The sequence below is a fragment of the Exophiala spinifera genome (genome assembly GCF_000836115.1).
Source record: "Exophiala spinifera strain CBS 89968 unplaced genomic scaffold supercont1.6, whole genome shotgun sequence".
NCBI classification, from domain to species: domain Eukaryota; kingdom Fungi; phylum Ascomycota; class Eurotiomycetes; order Chaetothyriales; family Herpotrichiellaceae; genus Exophiala; species Exophiala spinifera.
This window is the reverse complement of record NW_015622518.1, coordinates 1,762,667-1,774,680: the sequence shown is the minus strand read 5'-3', so window position 1 is coordinate 1,774,680 and position 12,014 is coordinate 1,762,667. Positions and strand designations below refer to the sequence as shown.

Genomic DNA, 12,014 nt, shown 5'->3' with positions numbered 1-12,014 from the left:
TCCACTCAATCATAGTCATCACTGATCTCTTGAACAGTCAAGATGGGTGAGGTTAACCAGGGCAAGAAGTCCTTCATGGGCATGGTGAGTGATGATCTGCCAGCTTCCTTATCCTGTGCTCGGCAGCCTCTTCGAGCTCGATCACGACCGCAGCGCTCTTGAAGGTCGTCAAAAGAATAATCACTGACATTCGATTCTCTGTCTAGCCCGGCTTCGTTGTTGATTTCTTGATGGGTGGTGTTTCCGCCGCCGTCTCGGTAAGTTCGCTATTCTGTCTATCTCGACGAAGGAGGTAAGCTAATTCAATCGACAGAAAACCGCTGCTGCCCCCATTGAGCGTGTCAAGCTCTTGATCCAGAATCAGGTATGCACCTTGGCTACCTTCTCCTTATGTTTCCGGCGCATCCTAGCTGTTATCTAAGATGCAAAAAAACAAAAATACTCTCTCTGCCGGCGAGGATCGAAAGATTTTCAGGACAAAGGCTTATATCTTGTAGGATGAAATGCTCAAGGCCGGTCGTCTCGACCGTAAATACAACGGTATCATCGACTGCTTCAGCCGTACCGCAAAGAACGAAGGTGTCATGTCCCTGTGGAGAGGTAACACTGCCAACGTTATCCGATACTTCCCCACTCAGGCCTTGAACTTCGCTTTCCGCGATACCTACAAGTCCATGTTCGCCTTCAAGAAGGAGCGTGATGGATACTGGAAGTGGATGGCCGGTAACTTGGCCTCTGGTGGTGCCGCCGGTGCTACCTCCCTCCTCTTCGTCTACTCTCTCGACTATGCTCGGTATGTTGGATTCACTCAGTTTGGATATTGCTCCCCAAGACTAACCTTGATTTAGTACCCGTCTTGCCAACGACGCCAAGTCTGCTTCCAAGGGTGGTGGTGACCGTCAATTCAACGGTTTGGTCGATGTCTACCGCAAGACCTTGGCTTCCGACGGTATTGCTGGTCTCTACCGTGGTTTCGGTCCTTCCGTTCTTGGTATCGTGGTCTACCGTGGTCTGTACTTCGGCATGTACGACTCCATCAAGCCTGTTCTCCTGGTTGGTCCTCTTGAGGGTAACTTCTTGGCCTCTTTCTTGCTCGGCTGGGGTGTCACCACTGGTGCTGGTATCGCTTCTTACCCTCTTGACACTATCCGTCGTCGTATGATGATGACCTCCGGCGAGGTACGTATCTCATGAATGCCCACCGATTCACACTTTTGCTGACCACATTCCAGGCCGTCAAGTACAAGAGCTCTTTCGACGCTGCCCAGAAGATCATGGCTGCTGAGGGTATCCGATCCTTCTTCAAGGGTGCCGGTGCCAACATCCTCCGTGGTGTCGCTGGTGCTGGTGTCTTGTCCATCTACGACCAGGTCCAACTTCTCATGTTCGGCAAGGCCTTCAAGGGTGGCTCCGGCTAAACGTCTCGTAATTCGATTACGATGGCAACATGAGCGAAGCGGCTGCTGGCATTTGTTTGCCAGTTCTGTTTTTGCCCAGAACAAACAACACAAAAGGGGTGCGGGTAATGGAGGGCCTTCAGTTGGGAGGCAAAGGGGTTTTGTATGATGCTTTAGGGATATGGTGAAGAGGGAGGTGCACAAGATACTTGGTTGCAAATAGACGTCTGATGCAATGCAAGCGAAAAGGAATCGGGAGATACAACGCATGGAGATGAATGACCACCATTCTAAGGGAGGAGTTCATTGACACGGGGTTTTCCTTGATCTGTTTTTCGTCTGCGTCGTTCCTCAAATCCCAATTGTACTTTACTGCCTGATGTTGCAACTCATTATTCTATAAAATCCTTCAAAGTGCATCTTAGGTTCTCGACCAAGGTATCCGTAGCAATCATTGCCTTGTGGCTCCTACGGTGGTCTCTACGGTGGGTTTCTAGGTCCAGTGCAAGTGCGCGGAAGGATGTGGCATGCCCTGCCTTTCGATGATTGAGTCTATTTCCTCGCATTGGTAGCCTACATTGGGTTCTCAAGATCTAATTCTCCCCGTTCACATGCCGCCAGATCTCCTGCTCCGTCTTTGACAATCTCTTACCCGCAGCTTTTGCCCAAGACATGGCGGTGTTCAGGAGAGAGTCAGATTCCGCCCGGCTGTCAAAGACAGGTTCACTATCCAGAATGCCACGGCGACCGGCAGAAGAGGAGGAGGAAGAAGGGCTCGCACGGTTTTCGTAGGGCTGGCATTCCTCAACGGGCTTGTCGTCGAATGAGGCACGCGAGTCTTGTACGTAGCCCGGTGGATGGGAAAGATCCTGTTGCCCGGGAGGTGGATACGCGGATGGAAAAGGTACGACGGGGTACGAAGTACGGGTTGGTGTGGGCGAGGGGAGAGCGTGTCGTCGAACGGGGGATGATGATTGTGTCATAAGAGAAGGCGATGATGGTGATGGCGCATGCTGCGCATGTGGATGTGGTTGCGGGCCGGGCACAGGCATCGGCATCGGCGGCGGTTGAGGCAGAGAAAGCGTCGTCGGTGTAAGGGTGTAGTCTGCTGCAGCTGACGGAACTGCACCTGGCTGAGGAGAGGGAGGACTGTTGTCGTCGTTTGATGATGGCGCCTTTGTTGCCGTCGTTCGTGTAGGAGTAGGAGTCAGTGTGGTCGACGTCGTCGTCTCCGCCATCAGAGTCGGCTGCAGTCTGCCGTTGTACGTTGCGGAGGCAGCATTGGTAGACTGCGGAACTGCCGCTGCGCCTGGTCGCGCCGCAGGGTAGTAGGAACTGCCGCGTTGTTGTTGTTGCGTCGTCGTCGTCGTCGTCGGCCTGGCTTCGGCGTTAGCTGGTGGCGTATAGCGCAATGCTGCTGCGCTTGGGGAGGTGTCAGGCAGTGTGTCAGAAGGGACATTTTTGTTGATGGGTGATGCGGTGTGGACGGGGATTGGAGCCATGGTTGGTTGGTTGGTTGGTTGTGGCGGTTGGAGGGAAGAGGATAGTTCGATGGGTCAGGTAGTTTTTGCACTGCAGGAGGTACCAGTATCCTTCCTTGTACGTATAATGCGATTTGCGGTTAGAAGAGAACAGAAAATGAGGTCAGTATACCGGGTCTGTCCAGGGGGGAGAGAAGAGCGAGACACGGGCAGAGGCAGACTGATCGTTTTGTTGCGCGTCGTGTTACTGTATGTTGATCAAGGGATGTATCTTGCGAGGTACCTGCACCACGGCGCACGTCATTGACAGCGGGAATCAAGCCAGGGCGGACATTCTAGCACTTGAGGTATGTGGCACGCAGGAGCAGCCGACACCAATAATGGGCTTCTTTGTTTTGTTGCTGTTGAAAGCCCAGAAACACTTACCTCGTGGGGAGGTCTAAGAGTCTGGACCTGCGAGGCTCTGCTGCATGCGGATGTACAATACAAACAATACGTAGTACAGTAGAGGGCAGGCTAGGTAGAATCCGCTCGCAGCTCACCGGTGCCGGGCGGGCTAGTCGTGAGGATCGGATAAACCTATTTCCGACGGTTAGAGCGGTTCATGCCCGGTCTAACCTCTTACGTACTTAGGCACATTACCTACAAAAGTGTCCAAGTACAGTATAAGCGGCCATTTGCTTTCTGCATCTAATTAGTGAGCGAAGTTGACTCTCTTCATGCCGCTGAAACCACGACTTCAACCATGCCATCGAGGGTGGCGACGTGGTGATAAAGCGGTATCGGGACGCGGTAGAAAGGCATCGAACCAATTTGTGTGGAAAGAGAATAGCTGTACAACTACCACCCGAAACTGGACTGGATTTGTGCTAAGTATAATGCCTCGACGGAGAGTCGTGAAGCAGAATTCTGGTCTGGATCTGGCGTGTTTATACCCAAGGTATAGTACCAGCTGAGCTTACACCTCTGCCGGCTTCTATTGACGTTACGCGGCCACCAATGACACGGATGCATGACCACTTTACTGCCATATACTATTCCAGGCGTTAACGTGCCTCTACACCATGTTGACTATTCAATTTTGAAGCTGGCCATTCATTCTCTGTCAGCTGAACCCTTGCAGTATCCATTTTGAGCGCGTTTCGTCAATAGGTGTATCGAAAACCTGCCAGGCCGGCAATGACTTCCTTTCCCTCATCCGCCAATCGATTGTGCCGACGGAAATATAGAACCATTGACACTGTCACTAGGACAATAACCCCGTTGCAACTGAACAGCCCACCGTCAGCACGTGGCCATCAGAAACCGTTACAGAGAGTCCACTTACGTGAGTGCGGTGTAGATACCGGGGCGGTACGTCGGAAAGTCCTGCGAGCGGAATGTCAAGGCGCCGAGAATGCCTCCCACCGCTCCCATTCCGGTCAGCGTAGCGCTGCAGAAGGTCCGAGTCCAGTGGCCTCGAATATTATTTGCCTGCCACGAGAGAACACAAGGAATTGACGAATTGCAACCGGCGGTCACGAGAAAGACCGCAAATAGCTGCACTCCAGGCACTTCGGTCCAGCTCAACAGAACCAGGCCGACAACAGACTCCACAACATTCAGAAGGATGACCACACTCCGAATGCGGTACTTGTCGCTGAGCCAAGCTTGAATGTACATTTGGATGGCCGCGAAGATGTACGGAGGCGTGGTTAGAAGTTGAGAAACCCCCGCACTGAAGCCAATTCTCGAATTCAAGATCAATGGGAGGAAATACGACACGGCATAGGCAGGGGCGGTCGCACATCTGTTGCCCAGGTTAGTGGAGATGCATAACAAACTCCTTGACCAAACGATCAAAACACTCACGTGTAGAGCATTCCGTAGCCCCAGATGCGCAGATCAAGTCCAGGGCGGAGGAATTTTCGTAGATTGAACTTCTGGTCAGCCTCGGTGTCTCGACGATCCTTCTCGACGAGCCGGATCATGTAAGCCAATTCGTCAGGTTTCAGGAATTTCCACGCCTTGGGATTGCTTGGATAGCCCACGAGAAGCACAAATGCGGCCCCAGCGATAACGCAGGTCAAGATACCTTCCATCACGAAAATCCACTAGGTGAAGGACATTAGAAGCTGATTGAAGCCATTGCACCACAGCCAGAAGACTCGGAGACTCTGGTGGCGATGGTCAGGAAGAGGAACTCACTTGCCAAGCTTCCAGTCCTGCCTGCCCATGCATCTGAATGAAGGCATATGCCAGGATTCCACTAAAAGATGACCCAACAATCCCAATTAGGTAGTTCCAGGCATACCGTCTAGCCATGTCGTCTGGAACAGTCATCAGCAAGGTATCGATACTACCAACTGACGGGGAAAGGACGTACAGCGAGTGTAGTAAAGCGAGATTAGGTAGATGATACCGGGAAACAGGCCAGCTTCGAGGATGCCCAGAATGATACGGAGACCGATCAGAACCGTCCAGTGCTTAGCGAATCCAAATCCCTGGGAGCCAATATCAGCGTACAAGGCCAGATGATGCCGTGTTTTGGGGTAGTGAGTCTAATGACATACTATGACAAGACCTCCCCAAAGCAGGGTCATGCCTGGAAGAGTCCACCTCGGTCCCAGTTTTTTGACGACTATGGCGGCAGGAACTTGAAATGCAATGTATGGGCCAAAGAAGATGAGGACAACAAGAGACTATCGATGATGTATGATTAGCCTTGGGCATGTCGGAAGCGCATTATGTGAATCAATACTTACATATCGTGTTCCAACGGTGAGTTTCAACTCCTTACCCATGCTATGCGAATCCGTTAGCACCCACGGACGGAAGGGACGAGGTATGTTCAGAGAGCGATATACCCAGCAATATAAGCGTTGGAGAGATTACTTCGATCCATCAAGCTGACGGCGACCATAAGACCGCAGATCGAGAGGAGACGTCGATCGATCTTGTGGACGATTTTTCGGGTTTCAGAGTGTGTGAAAAGTTCGGGTTCTGCATCATCTTGCTGGGATACAGGACTTTCGACAGTCGGATCGAGGCTTGCATCTCGTGCCTGCTCATACAGGCCGAGTTTTTCACTTGCCATTGTGTCGTGCCACGATGTGACTGTGGAAGTTGAGGTTGGCGACTTGATCAAACGACTGGGGTCAGAGAGTCGCTGAGATATCGGCTGCTAGCTGGAATATGGCATGTCTCTAGGGAGCGCTCAACCAACCTATATACGAGCTCCCCTCAGTGAGCCCAGGCGCGAAATACCCAAATGGGAGATATCCACGATGCCAAAAGCAGAGTTTGTGGACCCAAGCCGCGAGGACTCCAAATTCCCCATAGAAAGCTGATGATTGTCAGCGAGAATACCGCGCATTGCCGACCACTGCCGACGGCGCTTTTACGGCTGTTTTGCTCCATTTTCCATCTTCATTATCACGCGATTACCGATCCGTCGGGTGCGGACGACAACCTCAAGGGTACCTGAAGGGCATATGAAGTAGAGAGCATTGACGGTGGACTATGCCACGAATTCTGGCCGGCTACCGGGTACATGGCATGCCCCTGTAGTAATTTCTCTCTTGTAGCGAATATCGTGAATTTTCCAGGATTCGAGAAGTACAGCTCATACCGCAGCATACGGCTGGGAAATTTAAGGAGAATTGCTTAGATTAGACCGCATTGGTGGTTTCTTGAAGACATCTGGACTACACATCAGTCTCGAATGGCAACAGTGACGTGTCCCAAAGCTCGTCAAAGATGCCGCCAAAGTCTTCATGAGCCCATGGTGGCTCAACACTGTCTAGATTCATCCATGATGAGCCATCCGCAAGGGTGAGTTCTAGCCTCGGACTGAATGATGTTGGAAACGGGAAAAGGCCCCGCAAATCATGCATATCAAAGGCAGTGTAGTCTGTGTGTCGCTCATCTGATGGAGTGAGCGGACCTGATCGAATTTTCACCTGAGTAGGTGAAGCACGCAATCGATTAATCGTACTGAGTACCGGAACAGCCGCAGCAAATTTGATCTGCATGTGCTCGAGGGCCTTCACAATAATGTCGAGCTCCTGAGCACACATGTCACTCTGACGAGGTGTGGCGCTATAACGTAACTGCGGGACTGCTGCCACCATCATGTACCAGGTGTTGCCGCCGAGAAGAAAATTGATGTCGTCTCGTATGTACATCTCGTGGTACAAACGTATTATACAAGATGAGGCCACTAAAGTTCCAAGACTACTGGCAGAAAAGGGTCTTGGATCCCCAAACAGATTGAGGTAGGTAATCACAACGACAAAGTACATGATGTGTGCTTCTGCAGTATCCCGATGATAGATCCTGTTGTTCGACCTATCGTATAATCGAGCTTCATCTGGAAGATCGTCAAGCCACGACTTGAGAGATTCAACGATAAGACAGCGCTGTTTATAGGTCAGCGCCAAGAAATAGGAAAGTGTGATGGAGATAGACACTCAGAACGCTATGGGAACCAGATCGTGGCTAGACGACATACCTCTTGATGATTTGAAGGACGCCTGGCCTGCAGGTCTAGTATCCGTCCCAATATAGTCGCCAGCTTAGCGAGTTCTATAAATAAGACTGCCGGACGGTTGACAGCCTCGAAATCGTCGGCCGTGGGAGGCGCCACATTGAACTCATGCAGTTTGATCGCTGTCGGGCGGCCCATGGTCGCTGACAGAAGTTGATCCTGTATCTAAACCACTAGTTATGGAGCACGTCTCATTGAAGTGTATTGACCAACTTACGAAGATACACCAGGTAACTCTGCGCGCGATTTTAGGGTTGGCTATTCGAGCATAGGTTCGATTGAGATGCAATCCCATCTGACTGAGGAGTCTGCAAGCCATACCGAGCCACTGCCAGCCGCAGTCGAAGGTGAGGATAAGATGACCCTTGATGTTCCACGTCATTAACAGACACATAGTCTTCAATATCGCCATGTAATCGCTCTCGAAGTCAAGATGAATCAACGTCTTTGCAATTGTGTAGTATTGCTCGCTCTCTGCCAGCGGCGCTGGGCCCCTAGGGAATCGAAGCATGGATCCCACCATACATACAGCGTGGCAAAGTGGCGTAGATCGTGTCTCCACAACTAGGTCTTCGCGCTGGACAACGGGAAATCGGTGGCTTAGATGTTCAAAATACATATCGGCATACGCGCGGAAAACAAGCTCCGAGGGCAGCGATACAAGACTTGGGATCTGTAAAATCTGTTCCGTTAGTCGTGTCGAGAAGACGGTAGTGCTCTCATAATTAGGTCGCAATGACGGCTGCTCATGTAGGAGAAGTGACGTGTCTCCAAGAAATGGTGATTGTTCAGGCATGACCGACAGGCTCGTTCCACGGCTTTGACTGGCATCCAGAGATTCGAGAGGGGGAGAAGTGTCAGTAGAGTGCTGTGTGATCGCGTCTGTGAAATCATGCCCAGCGGATTGTGACAACTGTGCCGAAGTTGGGGAGTTGTACTTCTGCCGAACCGAGGCTCTCTTAGAATGGCGTCTTCTACAGGGGTGTTAGCAGAATCAGGACGTTAGTTGGTTGCATTTATCCTTACGTGCATCTGAGACCATGCTCTGAGCAGCTCCCACACGGCGCTCCATGGCGGCTTTCGAGATCGCATTTGACTTTGCGGGCGTGACAATGATCGCACACCAATTTCGCGCGGCGTGTCCGCAGTGGGGGCGGTTGTCGACTGCCCGGCATTAGAACCTAGGGTTGGCAGCAGAGTATGAGTGTGGTGGACTGATTCTGAGGGAGGACAACCGCACCTACAAGGACTGATGATAATGCTCAGGTACTAGGTAGGAATGTCCGAGGAGTGGTCATGATGGAGGGAAGTTAATCCGCACTAGTAAATCTTGCGAGGGCAGTGAGCGTCAAATAATTGATACCAATTGTCTCTATTGGTTTAGTTGCTTGGCGCGCCGACAACTGCCATTGCGGGTTACATAAGGTACATAATGTAAGGCAGGTGCGATTCCATGACATGACACCACCACGACTTTTATAGCTCGACCTCGGTTCTGCCACCTCGTTATGCGGTTAAGGCATCCGAAAATATCACCTTGGGGTACTCGTACGACCCGTCGATCATGCTGCATGATGCTCCGAATACGCGAACTGACCTTGTGTCAATACTGGTATACGCACAATTGTAGAAGAGATCGACTTACAAGTGAAGGAAACCTCACCACCGCCCGGCGGTGCGGGCAACCAGCTGTAAAAGTTCAACAGATTAGTACTGACTGACCGTTCCACGCGGGCCCTCATCTCAGACTTACTTGGAATGCCATTCCTCAGGCGGAACCACATCCGAAGGCTGAATCAATATCTCAAACTTGCCATCTGCCTGCTCCTTTAACGGCGTTCCATCGAGGCACTTGAGATCGTTGCGATCTCCCAGAGCGTAGTGTTCCAGCGCGTTGGGGATGAACAGTTGATCTTTGTCGTACAAGCTCAAGCTCCAAAACCCTAAAGGGTGAAGGAGAGGCTTTCTACTAAAAGAGAGTTTAATCGCCTGCTTGGGTCCAATTTTGATGTCTGGTATTTCAGCGGCACTCCCAGGAGGACGGTAAGATGGGTAAATCGCTTGATCGGATGCCACTCCCAGATATCCGCGCATCGCCACGAGGTACCTTGCGGCGTAAAACGACCGGAAATTTCCGCAAATCATGGGTGTATTCGTGTACCACCCGTGTCCCTGATCGCGAACGATCCCAGCAGTCAGCTTGAGGGCCTTTGCTGACAAGTTTGCCAAGTCAACCGCAACGGCAAGCGAAGTATTGGGTGGCTGTGTGAATACTCCGTCTCGGATACCCGCCTTTTCCAAGACGTAAGCAATCCAGGATCGGTCCTGCAAGACCTCCGATTGATTATACCTCGATAGGGCGGCCGTCAAGCGCAAAACTTGCTCTGCTTCCGACACAGGAGATTGTTCTGAGCCTGCCACCTCGGAGAAGATGCTCAGGTCGAACGGAGGAACTCCAGAATCATGAACCCGAGGCTTTGTGACCACCTTAATCTGGTTTTGGAGAGCATGGACGTGCTGCACGTCGTCTGTTTGGTTTTTAAGCAGTAAACGTACTGTCCATATTCCATAGGGAGTTGGAGAATGGATCACTCCCCGCTCGTCGCCATCGCTACTGTCCTCGTGCAGCCCAAAATCGTCTTCGGCAAAGGTCAGACGATAGTCGCCAGGTTTATGACCCATCAAACCCATCACTGAGCTGTAATTGTTACCGTACCTATGTGCCATTAGCGCCAAAGCTTTCACTCAGCTGCTAACGTACATATCGAAGAAAGAGAAGGACCAAAATCGGTCACCAATCTCAGGTACCGAGATGACCAAATCGGACTGGGACAGATCGCAGAAGATTGACGAGTACATGGTGTCGTTGTTGGGTCGAACGACTTTAGTCCACCCTGGCTTTATCACGTCTCGCTCATGATAGAGCACGTTGATAGCTGAACCTTGTTTCCTCGCGAACCGCCCGTAGGCGAACAAAGGATACCCATACTGCCCATCGAGTTAGCTGATTCATCACATACCACAAATCATTGAGGAGTCAATTCTGAACATGCCTGGTAGGCGAATCCGAGGGCATCCTGTGCGTCAGCGTTACGCTGGGTGGTCGGTGTGTGCTCGCCATTGGCAAGTGACTTCTCAGTCATTATGTAAGCCTTTTGGTGATTGAGCCTGGTATGTCTGGAATGTAGGGGAAACCACAGTACAATTCGGGGCCAGTTGTACGTTTGTTAGCATCACGCCTTACACTTGTAGTCGTCGACTTGCGAGTTAGGTCCCTGCCAGTCGAAAGGTTTGCCGGCCTGAGCCGACGAGTGCCGACCGCGGCTGTGGGTTGCCACATGGTCTGAGGCCCGCAGACGAGCATCGTGGGTCCACGACCCCAAATAGCATGAGCTCGGCAGTAGTATTGCAGCCAATCTGGATGGGTGATTGTTGATGGCGAAATATAAGTGTTGATGGCGACATTGAGACAATTTTGCAAGTTCACAGTAGGGCTTGAACAATTTCTCGAGGCAGTCATGACACCCCTATAGCCGTGACTAAGATCAGTAAATAAATGCACAAAAGGAAAGCAGCCCGAGGTTGAAGAACTCCGACCGTGAGTTGATCACCAATGAACTAATGGCCAGCGTAATCTCTCATGCGGACTGAGACCCGTGGTAGCATTTATTCCTTGCTCCGCGATGACAGCCTTGAGCCTACAAGGCTGTCTAGGCTGGCAAGGCTGGCAAGGCTGGCAAGGCTGGAAACACCTAAGTTTAGTACCCGGTCATCCTGTTCGATGGCTCTCCTGACAGAAGCGCAAGTATCTGTGTAATTGCGCCGCCAATCTGTTCTGACTGTCTGGAAAGGGACCCTTTCCCAAGGAGGAATCATGCTCTCATCATTCCAGCGTTCGAATAGGATGTTACCTTGGGCGCCTGTACATCGTCAGGCACAGGAACAGTATGTGCGAGGACAGCTTCAGACGGACTCCCTTCAGACTGTCCAGAGCCTGGAGAACACGCTACTCTCATTTGGGGAAGGTTCGGACTGAATGCCCGTGACATGTGCCAAGCCAATTGTCCGGCTATAATCACGTGACCAAGCGCTTCCATTGGTTGGCGCTGCACTGCATCTTTTCCAGGAACGCGGGAAGGCGCGAGGAAATAATATTGGGAATTGACTCTTGTGTCATGAAGGGATCCGTCATCAGTACAACACATATCGACGGCAGCCTTACCCCCAGATATCCCAGACACTTGGCCTGAATACTTGTGTATATCGAACCTCTGCTGTCCAACCACCGACAAGGCCCGCGTCTCGTCCCCAAAGCCGCCCGCGTGCTGAATCTCGCTGCTGTGATTCGCCGGCCCAACACCTCTCTGTCCAAACCTGGTTTGTGACTTTTTGTCCGCGGTCGAGGATTTTCTCGCGTCGAATGTTCGCTTAACCCTGAATTCAACCGACAGCTCTGGACTGGATGCGAGTATGTAAAATTTCGACTGCGAAATGACCTGCATCTAAGTAGCAGCATTCCGCTCATTATCACTCACCGCAAACGCTGTTGCTGTTCCTTGATCTTCTGCCACACCGCTGCCTGAGCACTGATGCCCGGCATCTTTTGGA

The 12,014-nt window shown here is 51.5% G+C and overlaps 6 protein-coding genes across 6 annotated transcripts; 1 reads left to right on the top strand and 5 right to left on the bottom strand.

Annotated features, from left to right (window-relative positions):
- Window positions 1-42: 42 nt before the first annotated feature.
- On the top strand, window positions 43-1,418 carry PV08_08572 (ADP,ATP carrier protein; the record flags this gene model as incomplete). The annotated part of the gene is made up of 6 exons (XM_016382897.1): window positions 43-84; window positions 207-257; window positions 314-364; window positions 498-793; window positions 849-1,179; window positions 1,233-1,418. 6 exons carry the CDS (start codon window positions 43-45, stop codon window positions 1,416-1,418), a joined length of 957 nt encoding a protein of 318 aa, XP_016233600.1.
- Window positions 1,419-1,990: 572 nt separating this feature from the next.
- Window positions 1,991-2,899, bottom strand: PV08_08571 (uncharacterized protein; the record flags this gene model as incomplete). The annotated part of the gene is made up of 1 exon (XM_016382896.1): window positions 1,991-2,899. One exon carries the CDS (start codon window positions 2,897-2,899, stop codon window positions 1,991-1,993), a length of 909 nt encoding a protein of 302 aa, XP_016233599.1.
- A 1,124-nt stretch (window positions 2,900-4,023) lies between these two features.
- On the bottom strand, window positions 4,024-5,954 carry PV08_08570 (uncharacterized protein; the record flags this gene model as incomplete). Its single annotated transcript, XM_016382895.1, has 8 exons — window positions 4,024-4,147; window positions 4,206-4,667; window positions 4,730-4,971; window positions 5,066-5,187; window positions 5,244-5,361; window positions 5,431-5,559; window positions 5,623-5,662; window positions 5,725-5,954. The coding sequence occupies 8 exons, from the start codon at window positions 5,952-5,954 to the stop codon at window positions 4,024-4,026; spliced, it is 1,467 nt and encodes a 488-aa protein (XP_016233598.1).
- Window positions 5,955-6,564: 610 nt separating this feature from the next.
- PV08_08569 (uncharacterized protein) lies at window positions 6,565-8,202 on the bottom strand (the record flags this gene model as incomplete). The annotated part of the gene is made up of 3 exons (XM_016382894.1): window positions 6,565-7,278; window positions 7,371-7,571; window positions 7,624-8,202. 3 exons carry the CDS (start codon window positions 8,200-8,202, stop codon window positions 6,565-6,567), a joined length of 1,494 nt encoding a protein of 497 aa, XP_016233597.1.
- A 710-nt stretch (window positions 8,203-8,912) lies between these two features.
- On the bottom strand, window positions 8,913-10,770 carry PV08_08568 (uncharacterized protein; the record flags this gene model as incomplete). The annotated part of the gene is made up of 5 exons (XM_016382893.1): window positions 8,913-8,998; window positions 9,052-9,095; window positions 9,160-10,122; window positions 10,168-10,394; window positions 10,651-10,770. The coding sequence occupies 5 exons, from the start codon at window positions 10,768-10,770 to the stop codon at window positions 8,913-8,915; spliced, it is 1,440 nt and encodes a 479-aa protein (XP_016233596.1).
- A 508-nt stretch (window positions 10,771-11,278) lies between these two features.
- Window positions 11,279-12,006, bottom strand: PV08_08567 (uncharacterized protein; the record flags this gene model as incomplete). The annotated part of the gene is made up of 2 exons (XM_016382892.1): window positions 11,279-11,864; window positions 11,942-12,006. The coding sequence occupies 2 exons, from the start codon at window positions 12,004-12,006 to the stop codon at window positions 11,279-11,281; spliced, it is 651 nt and encodes a 216-aa protein (XP_016233595.1).
- Window positions 12,007-12,014: the final 8 nt, after the last annotated feature.